General features: G+C 33.2%; 2 protein-coding genes and 1 pseudogene across 2 annotated transcripts in view; all 3 read left to right on the forward strand.

Annotated features, from left to right (window-relative positions):
• The window catches only part of LOC128180800 (alkaline ceramidase 3-like), a 30,830-nt gene extending 16,436 nt beyond the window's left edge, over positions 1 to 14,394 (forward strand). The window contains exons 7-11 of the mRNA XM_052848953.1: positions 4,242 to 4,297; positions 4,455 to 4,556; positions 9,447 to 9,551; positions 10,020 to 10,065; positions 14,218 to 14,394. Of these exons, the coding sequence (XP_052704913.1) occupies positions 4,242 to 4,297; positions 4,455 to 4,556; positions 9,447 to 9,551; positions 10,020 to 10,065; positions 14,218 to 14,271 (363 nt within the window). The 3' untranslated portion in view covers positions 14,272 to 14,394. The remainder of the gene's footprint in view (positions 1 to 4,241; positions 4,298 to 4,454; positions 4,557 to 9,446; positions 9,552 to 10,019; positions 10,066 to 14,217) is intronic.
• Positions 5,203 to 8,874, forward strand: LOC128180798 (uncharacterized). Its single transcript, XM_052848952.1, has one exon. It carries the CDS (start codon positions 5,739 to 5,741, stop codon positions 7,236 to 7,238), a length of 1,500 nt encoding a protein of 499 aa, XP_052704912.1. The 5' UTR covers positions 5,203 to 5,738; the 3' UTR covers positions 7,239 to 8,874.
• Positions 14,395 to 19,572: 5,178 nt separating the features above from the next.
• LOC128182136 (uncharacterized) lies at positions 19,573 to 21,107 on the forward strand (annotated as a pseudogene).
• Positions 21,108 to 21,533: the final 426 nt, after the last annotated feature.

Raw genomic sequence — 21,533 nt, forward strand, 5'->3', positions numbered from 1 at the left:
TCTTACATGTGTACAGTAGCAAATTTTAATCATTTCTTGATTGCTTTTTCTCTCGCGATTCACATTAACATTTTGGAAATTGCTTTATTCAATTTTTAAGATTTATAAACAAAATGTTATATGCATCACTGCCATGTGTATTCACCTATTTGGGGCAATTGTAAAGTCTCCTAAACAAAGCAGTGACATCATTAGGCTAGGAATTACCCACATGGATCAAACACTACTGTATAACATATGAATAAGATAAAATACATTATTATTTCTAGTTCTAAAATGTCAGGGTGTCTCCAAGGGGACATAATCTTACAATACAATTTTACGCGCAATGACACAAAGAGCAAAAATAAATTAAACGGTTTAGGGATGATCTCAGAAGTTAACAAAATATACAGTGTATCATATCATTTCCTATTTCATAAAGGCGGGGGGGGGGGGGGGGGGGGGGGGGGGGGGGGGGGGGGGGGGGGTTAAAAGACAACACCTGGGGGGTCATTAATGTACTTTACACCAGTTGATGCATCATAATGACTTTAGAAGATATTTTGTATTTTCCTGTTTCGTGGGGTCAGAACAGTCCCATAAGGTCATGACCTACATTGTATTTGATGCATTATAACACATTAAGAAAGAAATACTCCTTCCTTCCCTATTATTACTCATATAAAAAATATAAGTGTCTACACTTACTTACATATGAAATACACAAATTTAATAAGAAATTGTTTATACAGGGTCAATATGCGGTCAACTCAACAGTGCATGCAGTCTGACAAATGAAAAAAATAACTTTGCAACTAAAATGACAGAAACTTTACAAATGCGATAGGATAGGTAACGATGATAAGCTATTTAAATATTAAAAGATGATGATACAGTATGCTGTCAAAGGGAGATTACATTTAGAAAGTGAAAGTAGAACTTATATACATGTGTAAGTATGCTGGCAGGAATCCCATGCTGGCATCTTATTATATTGTGCTACTGCTACTACATGTATTATGCTTACCTAAATTGGTCAACATCATAATGATAATCCAATTAAAACACAATAATGAATTCCTTTAGCTGATCTTAACTACCGTAATCCTTTTCTGCATACGGAAAACACAGACATGTATGTATGGGTGTTGCTAAAATGCGGAACGGAAAACGGAACGGAATGGAAAATATCATCACGTTTATCCCTTAAAAAGGGTATAGACTGGCCAGAAACGATTTACTTTGTATCTTTTATTTATATCTAATGAATGATTATCAACATGTTGCTATCTTATTAATATTCAAATGAATGTCTATCAATTATAGCATTGTATCATTCGGCTTTAGTTGAGTACGAAACGGAAAAATCAAATGTATACGAATTGTGAAACATTAACATGATTAAACGAGCAAATTAGCTATAACTTTTTACTTATTTCTCTTATATGGTATTGCTGGCATATTAACGTAACGTACGCAGTTAGTGAAAGCGTTTTATGCGTGTTTTGAGTATTTTTATATTATTTTCAAATATGATGTACATGTATATACTTACATCAAAATTGAATTTTCGGTGTTCTAGACGATCTTTTATCATACAGACGATACAGTATCATTGAGATGGAAGAAAAAAACTGTAGGACTGACGACATTAAAAAATTAAAATACAGTAAACATTAAAATACCCAGTAATTTGTGAAACTAGTAATTTGTGAAACTAGTATTTTTAGCAATGCAATTTTGTTACGTTTGCATTACAAAGCATGCAGTTGTTTATTTCAGCAGCTATATACATATGATCCGAATAGAGAGCTCTGGACGTTGCCTGGTTTGATTTTCCGATTATATATTGGGACTATAGTCTGTCGATCCCAAAATATTCATGCAGCACATTTGGACCATTTATAATGGAAAATGTTGACATCTTTTCTCCATTTGGAAGTCACTCAGAAGACCTTGCACAATTTTTCAACACCATCATCCGGGTCTGTTAAAATGCAAAACCCCGTAGACATCTTTATTTTTAGCCGTGTATTTATACCAGCTGATCAGCTAGAGAGGACGTTTTAAAGAAAGAATAATGAGAATGTTCAATGCTTCTAAAAGAGAATCGCTTGAACCCTGAGGTATATATAAATATACAGCAAAAAGTGAATCGAGGATATTTTGGGACAGAATATAGTGGTCAATGCATGTACTGTTAATTTTGAGGAAATAAATATTCTTGAATAAATAATCTAATATTGCTAATCTTTCAAAAAAAATTAAAAAGGTACATAAAGTATATCGTTTTAGCATACTTAACAAATCTATGAGGTAAATAACATTAGATAAGATTTTCCGTTTTCCTTCCGTTCCGTTTTCCGTTCCGCGTTTTAGCAACACCCATGTATGTATACACGTGAATCCATCTAATCGAAGAGCTGGGTAAAACTAGTACCCGCTAATGAGACATGCAAACCTGTGTTGTGTACGTAACTTCAGACAAAGATCAGTCATTTGTAACATGCATGTATTTTTATGACCTATTCTTCAAATCCACTTGCACTATTTTATTAGGTAAATGACAGCTTTAAGGTGATGCAGGCCACCTGCATATTGTGATGTACATGTATACTTCCTATTGAGATAAACAATAAAGTATGTTGACTATTGATTAAATATTTACCCCCCAAATGATGTTACCTAACATTGAAGCGCAATGGGTTAGAGCGTTTACATGTCTGTAAGAGCATTGGGGTCCAAGGTGTATTTTTGGTAATTTACGAATTTTCATGGGGAGCGGGGGTCTGGACCCCTCACTCCCACCCCTTCTCTAAATCTGTGCACACGATGATGTTCATTTAGGCACACAGAAGCAAATCTAAAACCGGCAACCGCCACGGGGAGGGGGCATAATTTAATTTTTAATTTTGTTTGTAATAATTATATAGACCATTATACTTCCTATGACATAAAATGTTAAGATTATTGATTAACTGAAAATTCACTGCAAACAGTTCTACCCCAAATTGCACATAAAGTGCTGCTCATGTCACGAGGTGTATTATCATATGGGCAGGGATCTCATCCTTCAGTTATGAAAATTATAATTTTTAAATGTATTACCGGAGTTTGCATGTAGCCTTCATTTTTAATTAAACTGGTATAAAACAGTGTTATTTAGGGGCAAACACATGGTGCGGGTATTACTGTCTAATGACAGCATCTAGTTTGTATTATAGTTTACAAGTGTCTTAGCCCCTAAAAAAAGGGGCCAGCCCCTTTTTGTTGAATTTGTTGGAAAGCACTTTTTATTATCTACCACTTTTGTTATATATATGTTAACAAAATATTAACTGATAAAAAGATACAGATCAAAGCGTATGAAAATTTTGATTCAAAATTCGTATCCAATTTTCGAGCCCAGGCGAGCTCCTAAACTTTGCGCCTCTGGCATAAAAAAACTGCATTGTGCACAACTTCAATCTATGGTCTACTTATCCTGAAAATTTTATATTCATATCTCTGATAGTCTCTGAGTTTATGTCTGCACCAAATTGGTCGTAAAAATTTACAAAATCGGCCGTAAATCGGAACCGGAAGTGACGATTTCAAAATTTCAAAAAAATTTCTAGAATTATGACCTCTGGCAATCATCTGTGAAAAAATGGTCGAAATCGGCCGAATAGTTTTCGAGATATCGCGTGCACAAAAAATAATAATAATAGGAAACAGTACGAAAACTATAAGGTCTTCCGTTGGAAACGGAAGACCTTAATTATTTGCGGGAACTATTTTTGATGACCGTTATTTTAAAATACCAAATGATTATGAGAGATATTTCAAAAGTATCTTGTTCATGGCGAAAAAAAAATTGTAATGATTGATAGAAGTTCTGTTGTGATTCTCTGAAAAATTATTTGCTCATGGAAGAAGTCTTCTATCCCTGACTCAACTATTCAGGCTCAGTTACTAAAAAACTTATAGATGTTTCATCAAATTCTCAAACTTATACAAAGATATACCAGTACACAGGGTTATTTTTGGCCTGTGCTTTCACCCTTCTAGACTTGCAAGCTACATTTCCCCGTCTTGAATTCACCCAGTTTCAGTTGACTGTCACGGTGATAAAAGATTAGAATTCGCCCACTCTCAAATTTGCCTGCTGAAAATGGGCAAACAGGAACAAAATAGAAACGGGGGCAAATATTTTCCTACATACAGTATACACGCATTTTTTGTTCTGTATCATATGAATTAAATTTTGTTTGTTTCAGGTTTCATATGGATTGCTGGTTACCTTAATGGTTTTCTCCAGTGTTAGGTTAATGTTGTGAGTATAATACATTTTTGGCTGTAATAAATTAATATTAATTTTTGCACATCTTGATCATATCTGCAATTTAATAAGCACATGTATCATTTATATTGAATTACTCTCTCTATGTCATACTTTCTTGCAAAGCTTTCACAGTGCACATGTTTTTCAGGTACTATGAACATAACACTCTTCTCTATCTTACTGGGCTGGTTACATACATGAGTGGTTTTGTGTTGTGGAACTTGGACCAGCACTTTTGTGGCAATCTTCAGTAAGTACAACTTGTAAATTTCATAGCAATACTCACAAATAGGTTTGGGGGCTTTGGTTTCTTTAGATCACCTGAACTAAAGCCTGAAAAGGTGACATTACTGATTAAAATTTGTCCTTCATCTGTAGTTGTCGTAAACTTTTCACATTTTCATCTTTTTCTCCAGAACTACTTGGTCGATTTCAACCAAACTTGACACAATTAAAGCATTTTTTTAGGAAAGAACTTTCTAATTTGAACAAAAATAGGGCCAGATTTTTTTGAAAGGGGGAGAAACTCAGGAAATTTAAGGTAAAAATAGGGTGAGGTGTTTTAAAAATCTTCTTCTCAAGAACCGAATAGCCTGTACGGAATATTCTAACTTTAACATGACCCGAAGTGTTAAGTAGAAAACCACACTTATATATAGTTCTTCCAAGAACAGAAAGACTATTAATAGTGTGGTAATGTTATAGAAGAAAGCTATTATACCTTAATGTAAGATTGTAAATTAGGTTTGTAAAGATGTGTTACAACATAAATGTATTATTTCAATTGAATAAATAGAATGTTAAAAATGTGAAATTTTGAACTGCTGACTTGGACTAGCATATTGAAGTGTGTTGTTGAAGCATCTGAATCAATAAAAATGGTTGGATTGTTGTCTGTAGAATTGCTGTATTATGTTGTCAAAATACTGTTTATTTGGTATATTATTCCTGAAATCTGAAAATATCTGCATGCAAAACTAAGTCCCTTATATACAGTGGTTCTTCAATCAATAGATTCATTTGAACTCTAAATGTTTATTCTAGCTACAACCAAAATTTAAGCACAGTTGAACGTAACAAATTGTGATATTTTTTTAAATAAACACTGAGAAAATATCAAGAGTTGAAGTATTTGGAGATCAAAATATAAATATTCTAAACTTTAGATGAAAATCAGGGAGATTCATTATAACATAGTATCATATCTAAATCAGATGTGCATGCAGTACCAAGAAAATTGCAAGAAAAATTTGCAAGATGCACTTTTGCTTCAACTTGTACAAATCTTATTAAAAGTGTTTGCGAAGTGCATTTTTGCACCAACCTGTACACACTTATTAAAGTCTGCACTAATCAGTTTTGTATTATCTACCTGCATGACATCTGAAACTAAATATAGGTCACTAGTAGGTGTATATACTGATACAGAAACATGGCGACTATAGTTCCTAAATACCCACTTGGATCTGCTCAAGTGCACATCCAAATGTGTGAGAAACACGATTTAAGAATAGACATGACATGTGAAGACTGTGATGAGTTTATTTGCTCACAATGTGCCAAAACAGACCACAAGGATCACGACTGGAAAACTATACCTGCAGCAGGAAGTCAAAGGAGAAAAGAGCTAAATGAATTTTTGAGTAAGATTAAGGAGGAGGATGTGAAAAAGATGGATGAGAAGATAGAGAAGGCAGCAAAACAGATGGAAGACAATCAGAAATGCTGTGATTTTGAGGTCTCTAAGCTTCAGAAACAGTTTGATGAGATAGTGTCAAAACTTATTAAAATCAAGATACATTTGGAAACTGAATTGAGGGAAGGTTTGGTAAGAAAAAATGCTAAAGTAAGTGAGAAGAAATTAGACTTAGAAAAGAATTCTAAAAAAATCAAGGATTTTGTGAAGTTCCTGGAAGATAAACACAGTATTATGTCTGACTATAGTTTGATAGAGAACCTCAGAGACTTGACCAACCTTGTATCTAACACCGACGGTAATATAGAGAAAGGGGATTACTCATTGATGTACAGAGAAGGGGGCATCGGAGAAGAATTACTGGAGTCCATGATGGGGCATACGTTTGATGTAGATGACATAACTGTTACTGAGACAGATTCATTTCAATACGGAGATAAAAGTATAGTTGTTATGGAGGCAATCAAAAAAGATACGTGTTTTGTTGGAGGTTTGATTTCGGGTTACATTGAAAAAGTGAATAAAAGCAATAAGAAGGAAATATACATTAATATTAATGTTAATGATGTATGTGTCACAGATGAGGGTGATGTGTACGCCACTGATTTTGATAACGACTGCGTCCTCAGTCTGTCCCAGTCAGGCTCAGTCTCTACTGTGTTCAGGACAGCTCCGTTGGTGGCAGTAGGAATCTGTCCATCAACAAAAGGAGGACTGATGGTCACATTGGTGGATGATGAGTCAGAAAGATATCAACCAGACTCGAGCAGCCGACGTCTGGTCAGACACGTGACACTGACCGGTGACGTCATCCGTGAGTACGAGTACCAGGAGGACGGTCAGACTAGGCTGTTCACTGTACCAAGGAGGGTCAGACAGAACAGTAACACTGATATCTGTGTGTTGAACAGGACAAACCAATTTGCCGGTGAACTGGTGATTTTATCTATATCTGGATATCTGAAGTCTGTATACCAGGGCAAAAACCAGGGCTTTCAGTTTAATCCAATTGATGTGGTGTGTGATTCACACTGTAACCTCATTGTTAGTGACTGTTTTAACAGCCAGGTTCATCTCGTTAGTCCTGAAGGGGAATTCATGAAGTACCTACTGACAGAGAATGAAGTAACAAAGCCGTGCTCCATGTCGTTGTATAAATCGGCATTGTGGGTAGGCAACAAACATGGGCTTGTCAAAGTGTTTCAGTACTACGAAACTTGGGATTACATTAATTGATATATGATCCTATAATGATGATGTTTTAAAATAAATTTGGAGAGAATGAAATGCATGTAAATTTATACAGTTGACTTACCATTGTAATACCAATGCAACAACAATAAGGATGACACTTTCAGTATATGTATATATTTCATATTTGCCACTGTTTTAGTATCTTAGATCCATGTAGGACACTACTTAAGATGTTAATTTTATTTGAAGCATCAATTTGTACTGTAACATCATTATAATACCCCACTGCAAACAATGTTTAGGGATATATAGAAATCACCTTGTCCTTCTGTTGGTCTGTCTGTCCATCTGTGTTATCGTGTACAGTCCATATCTATCTTTTGGAGAGACATTGGAAGTTCATACTTCACACAAAAATTTGGTTATGACCTGAGGATGTTGTCATGATTTTGTCTCAAAATCATTTGGGCAAGGTCAAGGTCACTGGAAGAAAAATCTTATAATTTGTGTCCAGTCTATTTTTTTTCTTATGGTGAAATATTGGAAGTTCTTATTTCACACAAAAATTGCTTATGATCTGAGGGTGTATAATGTTTTGTTCCAAGGTTATTTTGGTAAGGTAAAGGCCATTGTTCAAAAATGGATAATTTCTGCCTAGGTCATATCTTGTGATGAAAATGATTAGAAGCTAGAATTTGACACAAAGATTGGTTGTGACTTGTAAACATGTCCTAGGCTTTAGCTTTAGTCATTTGTGCAAGATCACTATAAGAAGGAAAAGTGCATACATAACTTTTTCATTGAGAAAGACTTGAGTTATATTTTTGTTTAGTGGGAGGTACATGTATCATTTGTGAGATTTGCTCACAGTACCTCTAGTTTTGATTCATGCACATTGCAAAAAAAAAACGAGGAAATAAAAAAAAAAAAAAAAAATTGAAGTTTATCATCATGCACTTACAATAAAGTGGTTACCGGTATGTTTTATGATTTATAAAAAAAACTTAAATCTATCTTTTTTAGAATTTTAATTTGCTATGATACAACAACAACCTTGTAAACTGTTCCAATTTGTGACAATCAATGCAATAAAAAAATACCATAAAGTTTTGTTTATTATTATTACATTAAGATGGAATAACACATCATCACAAAATGGCTGACACTGATCGAAATGACATTTCGTTTTATTTAATGGTAATTATGGATTAAAACATGTAACTTACTCCATAGCCGAGTGGATAAAGTGTCGGACTTGTGATCCGTACACCCCAAGTTCGAATCCCACAGGGGCATTTGTTGTTATTTACTACATTGTAAAATGATTATTTCAGATATTCATTTTTTATCCCCAAACTGCAAATTTTTCGCTTATTTGACATTTGTACAGTTTATTTATCATTATATCTTTCGTTATCAAAAATTTCCTGTTAATTTAAGTGAATTTTTCCAGGTGTGTTATTCCACCTTAAAACTTGTTTAGTGCATGGATATAGTGAATTCTCAGATTAAGGAAAGTTTTTTTGAGTCCCTGGTAAAATTCTTAATAAACGTTTACAAAATTTTACGGTTATAATGAATTTGGATACATGTATAACATTTACAGATATAGCGAACTGATTTTGAGTCCCGTAGAGGTGAATAATTAGGATATTTAACACTTTTATAACGAATTTCTTTACAGTTTATAAAAGTTTGCACTACCATTTAACATAATAGTTTGAATGAATGATTTTTTATATAATTTTTTTCAATTCACAAGCTGATTATTAAAAGTAACAAAGTATTGTATTTTTATTTTAAGCCTTAAATAGCAAAAATTATTGTCTGGTGAGAGAAAACATGAATTCGCTAAATATATTATTATTAATTCATTATACGGATATAACGAAGTAAACCTATTGGTCCCTAGGACTTCGCTATAACCAAGTTTTACTGTACACCACTTGTAAAAAATGAAAATGATAGTCAGATGTAATGCTATTCTGTAGAATTATTGAGCTTGTTATGGAAAGTAAATATATCTTAAAAATTATTTTGGGGTGTGACTTTGAGGATTTACTTTTAATTCTAATTCATTGAGGATATTATATAAATCTTGATATACAATATATGATACCTATAAAATCCATAAAATTGGAGCCATCACAAATATCATATTTTCTGAGTACCGATATGTATCGGCTGTCATTTACTATCTGTATTTCCATCTCAAGCTTGATATAGTTATGAATTCTGTCTGTTTTGCAGGTTAATCAGAAAAGAGTACCTAGGAGTATTCGCCCCTATTTTCCAGCTCCACGCCTGGTGGCACATCTTAGCAGGGACTGGGACATATCTCTCTGTGTTATTCAGGTAAAAGAAGTGCAGTGTGCTAAAGGGCTTAGGAGAAATAGCATATGAGTATAGAATTTACTCTCGGACAATTAACGACTTTGAAAATTAATATTTGTTGATTGATGGGTATAGGTATTTCTACATTGTAAGTGTAAGCAATACTTTTTATTTAAGCATATTGAAACCTTGCCTGCGCTTATTTTCAGTTAATTTTATCAACCAGGCTATGTTTCTATTTGGGAAAAAAAAGATAAAGGAATGGCAAAATCTCTTTGAAGAGCTTAGTGTCATTAAGCTTTTTTGGAAATATGGTAGATACGTTATCTCACTACAGGCCGTCTTTATTTATATGATTATAGTAAAGATGTATATGATAAGAAATTTACACTTTTTTGAGGCATGAACGTCAACACATACATGGTCAACAATTAGGATGTTAGAATACACATAAATTGAAATTGTAAAAAGAGATTACTTTCTTTTTAGTGCTCATACAAGATACCTATACCTTGGAATGAAACCAGAAATCAAGGTTTGTTTGTTGTATTCTTTTTTTATTTTTAGCTCACCTGAGCTGAAAGCTCAAGTGAGCTATTCTGATCACATTTTGTCTGTCGTCTGTCTGTCCGTCCGTCCGTAAACTTTTCACATTTTCAACATCTTCTCAAGAACTACTAGGCCAATTTCAACCAAACTTGGCACAAATCATCCTTAGGCAAAGGGGATTCAAAGTTGTGAAAATTAAGGGTCACACCTGTTTTCAAGGGGAGATAATTAGACATTAATGAAAAATTTCGAGAAATTTTCAAAAATCTTCTTCTCAAGAACCAGAAAGCCAGGAAAGCTGAAACTTGTGTGGAAGCATCCTCAGGTAGTGTAGATTCAAAGTTGTGAAATTCATGACCCCCAGGGGTAGGGTGGGGCCACAATGGGGGGTCGAAGTTTTACATAGGAATATATAGATTAAATCTTTAAAAATCTTCTTCTCAGAAACTAAACAGCCAGGAAAGCTGAAACTTGTGTGGAAGCATCCCTCAGGTAGTGTAGATTCAAAGTTGTGAAATTCATGACCCCCGGGGTAGGGTGGGGCCACAATGGGGGGGTCGAAGTTTTACATAGGAATATATAGAGTAAATCTTTAAAAATCATCTGCTCAGAAACTAAACAGCCAGGAAAGCTGAAACTTGTGTGGAAGCATCCTCAGGTAGTGTAGATTCAAAGTTGTGAAAATCATGATCCCTGGGGGTAGGGTGAGGCCACATTGGGGGGGGGGGGGTGTTAAAATTTGTAGAAATATATAGAGTAAATCTTTGAAATCTTCTTCTCAGAAACTAATCAGCCAGGAAAGGTGAAACTGTTGTGGAAGCATCCTCAGGTAGTGTAAATTCAAAGTTGTGAAAATCATGATCCCTTGGGGTAGGGTGGGGCACAATGGGGGGTCGAAGTTTTACATAGGAATACATAGAGTAAATCTTAAAAAATCTTCTTCTCAGAAACTAATCAGCCAGGAAAGCTGAAACTTGTGTGGAAGTATCCTCAGGTAGTGTAGATTCAAAGTTGTAAAAATCATGATCCCTGGGGGTAGGGTGAGGCCACATGGGGGGGGGGGTGTTAGAGTTTTACATTGGAATATATAAAGTAAATCTTTGAAAATCTTCTTCTCAGAAACTAATCAGCAAGATGATTCTTTATAATTGTTAAAACTTTGGCTCCAGGACAATTCTTCGGCCTCACAAGAAGGTTCAGAGTTTGTAGCTAAATATCCCATATATAAACAATTGTAAAGGATCTTTTTGAGAACTGCAATACTCAACATGTGATATGACTATAAAATTGAAGCAGGCAGCTATTTTTTCATTAGAATCTTTTTGTATTACTGTATTGAGTTATTGCCCTTGATTTATTGATTCTTGATTATTTTAATTACTGCTTCCACTGTTAACCAATTATTGTGATGATTATTTTTATACAATAAATATTCAATGTATATAAGTTGTTCTGCATAAGAAGTTTTGGGTAAGGCTGGATTAGTTTGTTTATTTTTGATTTCCAATTTTTAGATACTATGAATTATTTTAGGTTGGCAAATATATAGGGACAGTGTCAGTTGCATTTCGATGAGCTACTGTTTGGGGTTAAACTTGAACAGGTATGGATAGATTGAGTGTGTGAACATCCTTGCTCTATCTAACCTACGTGTTTTCTAACCTTCCATACAAAGTATGCAGTCATTCCTGCCCTGTATCGCATTAATACAAGTGTGCAGTCATATCTGCTTGTATCGGTGGTGGTTGCGGCGGAGCACTAATGTATGGTCATCCCTGCTGGTGTTCAGGCCTTTCTAGCGCAAGTGTGAGGCACTCCCTGCTTGCGTTAGGTTGAGCTGTTGGCGCAAGTGTGCGGTCATCCCTGCTTGCGTAAACGTTGGTACAGACCCTGAAACGTACTACTACACCACACGCTCGCTGCACGCTCGCTACACGCTCGCTAAACGGTTCACACGAAACGCTGAACGGTTTACACGAAACGCTGCACGCTTTGCCCGAAACGCTAAACGATTTACACGAAACGCTGAACGGTTTACACGAAACGATTCTCGAACGAAACGATTTGCTCGCTTTTCACACGCTTTGGACACGCTTTTATCCTGATCGATTCGGGTCCTCTCGGATTTTTACCCTGACTCTGTTAGTAAGATTTAATTTTAAGAAAACACGAAATAATAGAAGTACTGATATGAGAAACATATATGTACATAAGTATTGAATTGCTTAATGAAATTAATTTGGTACTTATTTTAAAGCAAAAGATTATCTATTCACAGAATTAGCCAAAACTCTTACTTTTCTAAATATATTTATTGCTCAAGAGAAATATCCATGATTCTTATTAGTCCCGTAAATAATAAAAATTCCAGAGAAAAAAGTTACCGTAACACAACATTCAATACCAAAAATAAAATCCGTATGATTACAAACTGAAATCGGTTTTTCAGTATTCGGCGGGATTTGTTTTTTCTTCTCACATTAATATTTTTATTGGTTTCAGAGAATACGATGTAAAAATACTAACTGTAAATAAACCTGTAATTATTTACATTGATAATTTTGAAAGTTATGTAAAATAAAATTAGTCACATAAGTTAGAGAAATGCTAAAAAACAACCGATTAATTTGTTTATGTCGAATCATTTGCGTAAATAAATGTTCCGTACATAACATCACAGAGAAAAATCGATGGATTAAACAATAAAGAAAAATGTCATTACTATTTTGGATTTCAGGAAGAACAAAAAATAAAAAATGATTTGGATTTTTGTCTCAATATTCGTATACATAACCAGTGCCCCGCATAACGGCGTACAATATATCTATCATAATCTATTTGAATTAAGTACCATGCATATAGATTCCCATAATAATTAATTGCATGTGTACTTTTTAGGAAAATTTCATAGAAATGAACGGAATATTTTTTTTTCTATGTTTACATTGAATTTTGTTCAAATTAATGTTAAATAATCTATCATTGAAATTGTGTGCATCATCAAATACTGATTCCGACTACCTTGAAGTCATTAAATTTCTATTGGCTATTGACAAAAAAAACAACGCGTGACCATCCAATGAAAACGAATACACAGAGTTTGATTGACAGGTTCAGCCAGGTGCAGGTCTTACCCGATGTCCGAGGTTATGTGTACTGGTTATACACAGCCGAATAGTCTCAGTAACTAGTCTTCTTTCAATACGCGTACTTTTCTTTTGTTTGTTAAAAATTAATTCAATTTTGTAAAAAGATAAGTATATCATTTTTTATAGATTTTTTTCACGAGAATATCTCAACGGAGTTTTGCCAATCAGTTTAAAGTAATGTTTAACACGAGCGCTATTTTGAAACAATTAAATTGTCAGAGAGTTCCGAATGAAATCTGATGAACGTTTCACACGGTTCTCTCACGCTTTGCCCGAAACGATTTACACGCTTTGCCCGAAACGCTGCACGCTTTGCCCGAAACGCTAAACGGTTTACACGAAACGCTTCACGATTCACACGAAACGCTAAACGGTTTACACGAAACGTTTCTCGCACGAAAGTCGCACGCTCTTTTGGTGTAGTAGTACGTTTCAGGGTCTGTACCTGTTGAGTTGCGTAGGTGTGCAGTCATCCCTGCCTGCGTAACGTTGAGTCCCTATATATGTGCAGGAGCGGTGATTAAAGTCTGCTCTTGTAAATATTGGCAGCAATTAGGGCTATCCGAATTCCAAGGGGGAAAAATGGATTTTATTTATACAGGATCTACATGTATTATTGTACATTGTCCAGATTGTTTGTATTATGACTCCATTAAGCTGACTTTATCAAATTTATTGTTCCTCAGGTGAGCGATGTGGCCCATGGGCCTCTTGTTCTGTTTGAGGCTATTGGACCTTGGCCATTCAATACTATTTCTTTCACCTCCAAACCAAGGAGGGTTTATTGACAACTTGTGAAATTATGAAAATCAATAATCTAATGGAATGCACGTGATTTTAATGTGTCAAAATGTCACTTTGTTGTTTGAAATTAAATTGTATATGGACCAATTATTGAACCCAGATCCATGAAGCTTCTCTTGGTTTATTTTTTCACAATGTTTAGAAATAAAGATTAATGTATAAGAATTTGTGCTTTTGTGTTGTAGTTTTGGATGAAAGTCTGGCCATACCTGAGACTTCGCAAGCAAAAGAAAGAGTAGTGATTCATTCCAAAATGTTAGAAAAGACTCTGAAATCAGAGAACAAGACAGATCTTGCATTGTGTTTATCATCTGTTTGATGGTATCTAAGCTTTGAAGGGAAGAATCAATCTTATATTTTCCTTTTTTGGGGGGGGGGGGTGGGTGGGTGGGTTTTGTGGGTAAGGGATTATATTATATTATCCTGCCAATTTGAAACTAAATCCTTCCAATATTAATTTATTCACATATTTATTTCAAGCATATTTTTTTCCTTACATTACTGAAGGTGTTAAACAAGTTTTCCCCCTTCGTGTTACCTGTAAATTTGTTCAATTCTTGAGATAAAATGCACTGGTAATATTCTAGACATATTCACTTAGTACATGTTCTACTAGCACAAACATACAATTTGATTCTTAGCATATCTTACTTTTGATTTAATTAATGACATATTTCAATTGTAGCAAAAATAATCAATGAGACATCAGGGTGTACACGTCAATTTTTGTCATCAAAATTTGTATCAAATATGATTCAAATTCAAAGTCAAATATGCTTTTTCATTCCTTCCCACAAAACTATAGATTCAAACAATTGGCTTTACCCTATGTGTTGATCTCCTTAAAATTGCATGCAAATACTGTGATGAAACTTAATGTAATCAATCTTACTTTTAAATTGACTGATAGTTACATTTATATACTTGTACAGTTTTTTTTTGGAGGGGGGGGGGAGATAATTCTCAACAAATAAAAAGAGTATTAAGGGAGTTTGTTAATTCCATCTAGTCAAAATCAGTGGATCCCCAACTTCCAAATTAGTTGTTGTTTTGTAAACTTTTTAGGTGACTAGATCGAGAGTCAAGTTTATTCGTTCAATAGTTGATTGAATACATGAGTTGATTATTTACTTGTAAAAATAATCCACGTTGACACATGCATGTTATGTACGGTACATTGTCTATGTGTTCAGAATACGCTCTACATGTTGTGCTGTAAATTTTCATTTTCTCCTCCTGTTCAATGCAAATTGTGTTGTGTACTTGCTCTATCTGTAGTGTTCAGATTTAATAGTCACTGTAAGCGCATTATATTTGGCTGTGTATTCTATTTCGCAAATTTGGCAGAATGCGACTTCTAGCTGCTAAATTAAATACATGGCCAAATGCCAAGAACAAAAACATCAGGAAAACTCTAATTCATATGCATGTGAACATATTGAAAAACTATTTTTCCAACAAATATTGTACGCCCCAAATATGACACGTTTACAGTAGTGTTCGTTCATCTTTATATTGTATGTGATATTGACATGCATGTGTATATGAAAAAAATACATATGATATACATGCACTGTTGATGCTTTTTTTCATGTGAGAACTTAATTCTGCAATTCAAGAATTTTGCATATACCGGTAATTGTGAGAATTTAAAATTGTAAATGCCAAACTTTCATCACAGTTTCGTTTATAGTTTACATCTGCCTAAAAAAATATAAGCGAGATGTAGTGCTATTTGCGATTTTATGAAGGTATTAATTCCTTGCGTTTATTAGGCATCTACAGTGTATGCATGATTACATGACTGTATGAAACACAAGTACATGCATAGAGCTTTTCCATCATCCATTTTATTTTATTTATTGGTTGTGGGGCTATTATTTGCTAGGTGCTATATTTATTATCATCAGTTTATTGTTTGTATATTAAGTACTTGCTGTTAATGTTCATGATTTTACAGTTGATATATATTATAGTACCTAGCAGAAACTAGGAATTCCCGTAACTCAGGTTTTGTTCATATTAATTTAGTTTGTTTTACATTATACACATTATATATATATCTATATATACATACAAGTAAATAAGGTAGAAAACTTTTTTTTACATGTATGCATATAGTCATAAGAGTAAATAAGATAAAAAAAAAAATAATATATGTATTTTTGTATTATTCTTAAAATTTTTTATTATCAATAGTAAACTGCTGTATACATGGTATATGTAAGGGATCTTATGACTCTCTTCATATATTCCAAACACTCTTGGTCTTTTCACTTTTTAATTAACTGAATTTTGCATTGTATATTTTTAAAAAGGTATATTTATGTATTGAAAACTCAAAAATTTGAAAAGATTTTGAAATGTTACATAGTTTTTAAATTTGAAGGTCACGTGCTGGGGACATTAAATTGTTACATTCAGAATACCCCATTTTCCATAGACAGGACATGCTATGATTTTGTCAATGGATGTTTTATCAGGCAAAGAGAGACCTTCAATAAAAGATATGTGTAATTGTGGGGGGGGGGGGGGATGAATGCTAGGGTCAGTTGTACAGGTTTGAGTGAAGTCATACCTCAACCAAAGTTATTATTTCATCATTCCATATATTTTTCCTATAATACTACCATATGTCCAAGATAAATTAATATGTGTATGCATACTTTTTTTTACATGTACATTGAATTATTAAGAATAAAGGGGATAATTAGAATTTGGGAGGAATAAATCTTAAGATAATTCACATCTAGGCCTATAAATTTGACAATACTGACATGAATTATGGGATTTCGTAGTAAAATATCACATGCATTAAGTGTTCTTAATTTCACCTACATGCATGCGTTTTTCTTCTCATGATAATGAAAAATAGTTTTTAAAATTTGTATGCTTTTTTTGTTTTTGTTTGTAAAATCAAATTAATTGTATCAAATTTTTATGTATCAAAATGAAAAACAGAATATGCATATGTATACCGTTATGAGCAATTGGTATATTTTATGTGCTTCTTAAAGTAATCAAGACAGTCTTACAGATTCAGTTGTAATGTATGATTTAACCTTCATGTGACCTACTCCTGTATGCGAATAGTATCTTATTTGTTTAAATCTTTTTTTTCTTTCTATAACTTACCTAAAATCTCGTTTGTTTTAATTGCTTATATGTGTATGTAACTTTTTGCTGAAAAAAATACATATTGAAGAACTTATGTGTTCAATTTTAATTTCAAACTTAAGAAGATCAAAAGGATGAATATGTACACATGCATATGTATTTATTCAGAGCTATGTACAGTATTAAAAATACATCTGGTGCCTATGTCCAATTTTTTGTCTATTTAAACCATGCAGCTATAATTTTGTTGCTTCCAATTTTTGAATGTACACATACTGTGCTTTATGTACATGTATAACTTTACATGAACATTTATGTTTTGTTTTTGTTGTTAGCTTATATAACAATCAAATTAAGGTACCTCACTACACCCAGACTTATACTTTTTAAGACACTACGTCACAAGATGGCGATTCAAATGTTTTGTTATACTGTTTATATCGTTCCATTGGGTTGTGTATCGTTGTAGCTCAGTGGTTAAAATATTGGGATTCTGAACTGCAGTTCATGAGTTCGAATCCGACTGGAGCTCTTGTTCATGTTTACGGAATTAAATTATCGAAAATGTAATTTTTCATCCAAATTGCACATTTTTATTGCCTAATTGACTTTAAAATACTTCTTTTCCATATTGATAGACTTCCATTATAATGTCTATCATAATCAAGTAATTTTCTGCTGATTTGAGAATATTTCAAGGTGTAGTGAGCCACCTGAAGTTTGATATTTTGTTTGAAATATGGAAAACTAATGGTGAATGAAGAAGCGTATCACAAAATGAAATTAAAAGCTAATCTATAGGTTTTGATTTTAAAAAAATCAATTTCATTAATGTTTGTGTTTTTCGTGACTAAAATTTTAAAAGCTTTGAAACTTGAAAACATGTGAAAAGCATGAAACACGAAAATAGTGAAGTGTACATTGCTTGTTCTTTTGTTCTTTATTTTTTGGTTAATATTACTTGTTGTTTTGAAAATTTATAACATTGTTTGGATTCAATCTTCTTCTGATTTCAAGCATTATTTAAAAGTTTTGGTCTTTTTATTGATTATTTTAGAATACATATATATAGTGGTTGTAATTTAGGGTTAATTATATCACTACCTTTGTATTTCTTTTTTTATATACAAAGTCATCTTTATTGTAGCCCTTCTAGTTTCATAGATATTAGCTATAGATGGCATATCTTGATGTTCAATAATGCAATAATTATTATTGGGAATATGTAAAATTTGAAGAGGGCAAAAGTTGTATAGAAAAAGACATATATAATAAGCAAATTAAAGTTATAGGTTTTTTCAGTAGACATTATATTACAGACTTACAAACTTGTACATTTCTCTCCTGTTTTATGCTTAACTTATAATATGTGCAAAGTAGCAGAACAATGTGAATCAAATCAAATATAATTTGTTTGTGTTTTGTTTAGTATATGAGTTATATCTCTTAAAAGAATGAAGACAAAATGCTTCTGTGATAATTACATGTATAACATTATATGTATCTTTCATGAAATAAATTCCCCAATGACTAAAAAAAAACATGTGTTGGCCTTAGTAATTCCCCCCCCCCCCTTTTCTCCTCAGCCTGATGGTAGCTTTGACTCCGTACACTTTATATATATTGCTTAATACCATCAATTATGGACTGTTAAAGTACATTGAGTACGGTATAATGGATTCTAAGAGGTCTAAGCATGCAGTAAATACCGAAAGACAATTTAGCCTTATACAGAGACGGCTGTTCTCAAGATCATAGCACCAAGAAAGACCTATGTGGCCGCTATGCCCTTGAAACATACTCCAATATATCTATAGTAAATCGCATATCCTATAAAACCTTAAGTGCTTAGTATGGTATTCAAGATTGCTGCCAAAATTACCATTTTGCACCAAATACACGTATGATATTTACAATGGTTGGTAATGTTTTCAATATCCGTAAGATTGTAATTTATATCTACATGCATATTTCCGTTTGAAATTAAACAAATAAATTAACGTCCGTGTAATGATGTGTCTCCAGCATACATAAGCAAGCGAACATCTGCAACATCAAATTCGTTAATATTTTTCATGAGCCATTCGCATTGTTTCACATGACCAACCACGTGCATTTGAAATTGAACTTCGTGATTGAAACATAATATATTGAATGCAAAAAAAAAATTTCAATATTATTCTAGCCAGTTACTGGTCCAATTAAATAATTACATACTGCACCCGCCATAAACATAAAAATTAACTTGCAATTCGGAGAATAACCTTTTTGGTTTTCTTTTTCTCTGCATTCGTGACGTCGTCTTGCAACGCATCATAATATAATGACGTCACAAACGTTGCGAGCTATTATCGTTGTCAATTGACACCAAAACACACGCTCTTGTTGGAAAATTGTTTACAAAGTTAGATTGATTTGTCAATATGGAGAAAGCTGGATTCGAGACTCGATTGCGGTCACTCCTGATGGAACACGTGTCCGCCACAAACAAACGGACAATGACTCCGGTGGGGTGTTTGCTTTTTTTTTTTTTTTTTTTTTTTTTTACCCTTTTTTGTTTTGGTAGACTTTCATGTCTTTATAAATTATAAGTATATGTTTCTTCACAAAATCTAAATTTCTGGTTTTTGGACATCAGTTTTTAACTTTTGTTTTACAGAGAACACAAATTCTGCATCTATTGATGTTTCTGTTCGGAGAAGAGAATTTCAGAGAAACTGGTAGATTCTCTTACTCAGAGGATAAAGATGTTGCTGGTATATAAAGATACTAAATAAAACTTTTAATTCATTTCATTAATCTTGATTACTTACAAAATATGTAAATGTACAAAGCATAAATTCTAATGCAATAAATAAATTTCGTTCACTTTTTTAAAATGATGATCCATAGTTATTTCAATTAATTGTTTATTTATATTTTTCAATTTCAGACCAACAGAAGAAGTAAGTTCTGTATTGCTATCTGTTCATGGAGGCGTTGAAGAATAACACAATAACTTCAGAGCGATTTGACAACACTCCAGAGAATGTGGGGACAGCACCTCCTGTCCCTGGTCAACAGAGGTATAATACATTATGTACATGTATATAGTTCTTATTTGGCATTCATTATATTGATTGTTATAATTAACAAAATCTTTATTAGATATACGTAGTTTGTTCTCCATTTTTCATTCATGTTTGTTTCACTCCTACAGATAAGGCAAACATAGCTGAGAAATACAATAGAATTCTTCATAACAGCAGTGAAACAGTTTTTAACGTAAGTATTTCGTGGTGTTCAACTTAACTAATTTTGAATAAGATCTAGACCGAAATATTCCGTTGTAAACAAGTTTTGTCAACATCAATGTTTTTTTTCATTCCTACCTCATCGTTTTTAACAACATTGTAAAAAATGTGTAATAATTAGATTTTTCTCCATCTTGCAGATCAAACGATTTCAACGATTTTTAGAGAGAATGAAAAAAAGCGAAATAAAGTCAGAAGACAGAACAAAACTCAAAAGTCACGTGACAAAGATTGGATTTAGTCCGTTTTGCTTCCGAAGACCCAGACTTCTTGAGAGACTCACAATGTCACTGAAGAATACGTTTGGCCGAGGAGATCCGAGCGATTTCTTGATGCTGAAGTTCCAAGACATTCAGTAAATTATGTAGCGTTTTAGTCACCTGGCTATGGATCTTACTTATGGCGTTTTAGTCACCTGACTATGGAATATCGTTGTGGCGTTCTAGTCACCGGGCTATGGATCTTACTTGTGGCGTTTTAGTCAACTTACTATTGAATATCGTTGTGGCGTTTTAGTCACCAATAAACCTTCTTAAATTCTGTTTTTGTTTTTGTCCTATTAATACCGTAACGATAATATCTACTTACAAATGTTTTGACACCTGTACATGCAATAAAATTGTTGATATAATTGTATACGCCGAAAAATTCATCAATCAAGTCTTAGTTTTAGAACTGAATTAAAAAATACAAGTATTACTACATGAAGTACTCTGACCAGCATCTTAATATAAAGTAAACGTCCATTTTAATTTTTTTTTTGCTCTTTGCTTAAGTCGTATTAAAATCTTTAAAGCTTTAATTTACTTGCTTTTTTTGTCATTTGCGAGCTGGTCCTTTTTTCTCCACAAAACAATGGGTTTATATACCCAGAAATATTCTTTTAAGTATATGTACATGCATGTATAAAGATTTTGAGTTATGAGCAGGAGATTATCAACTCAGATTTATTAGGCCACCTGAGTCATTCAGTTTGAATAATGCTTTACGGGAACACCAATATTGAGGCTAATTCCAAGTTTTTATTTTATTCTATAGCATGTCTAAATTTCAGAAGATTCCAAAGGCTGTCCCCTTCCATACTTTGCTCT

The sequence above is a fragment of the Crassostrea angulata genome, chromosome 4 (assembly GCF_025612915.1).
Source record: "Crassostrea angulata isolate pt1a10 chromosome 4, ASM2561291v2, whole genome shotgun sequence".
Taxonomy (NCBI): Eukaryota; Metazoa; Mollusca; class Bivalvia; order Ostreida; family Ostreidae; genus Magallana; species Magallana angulata.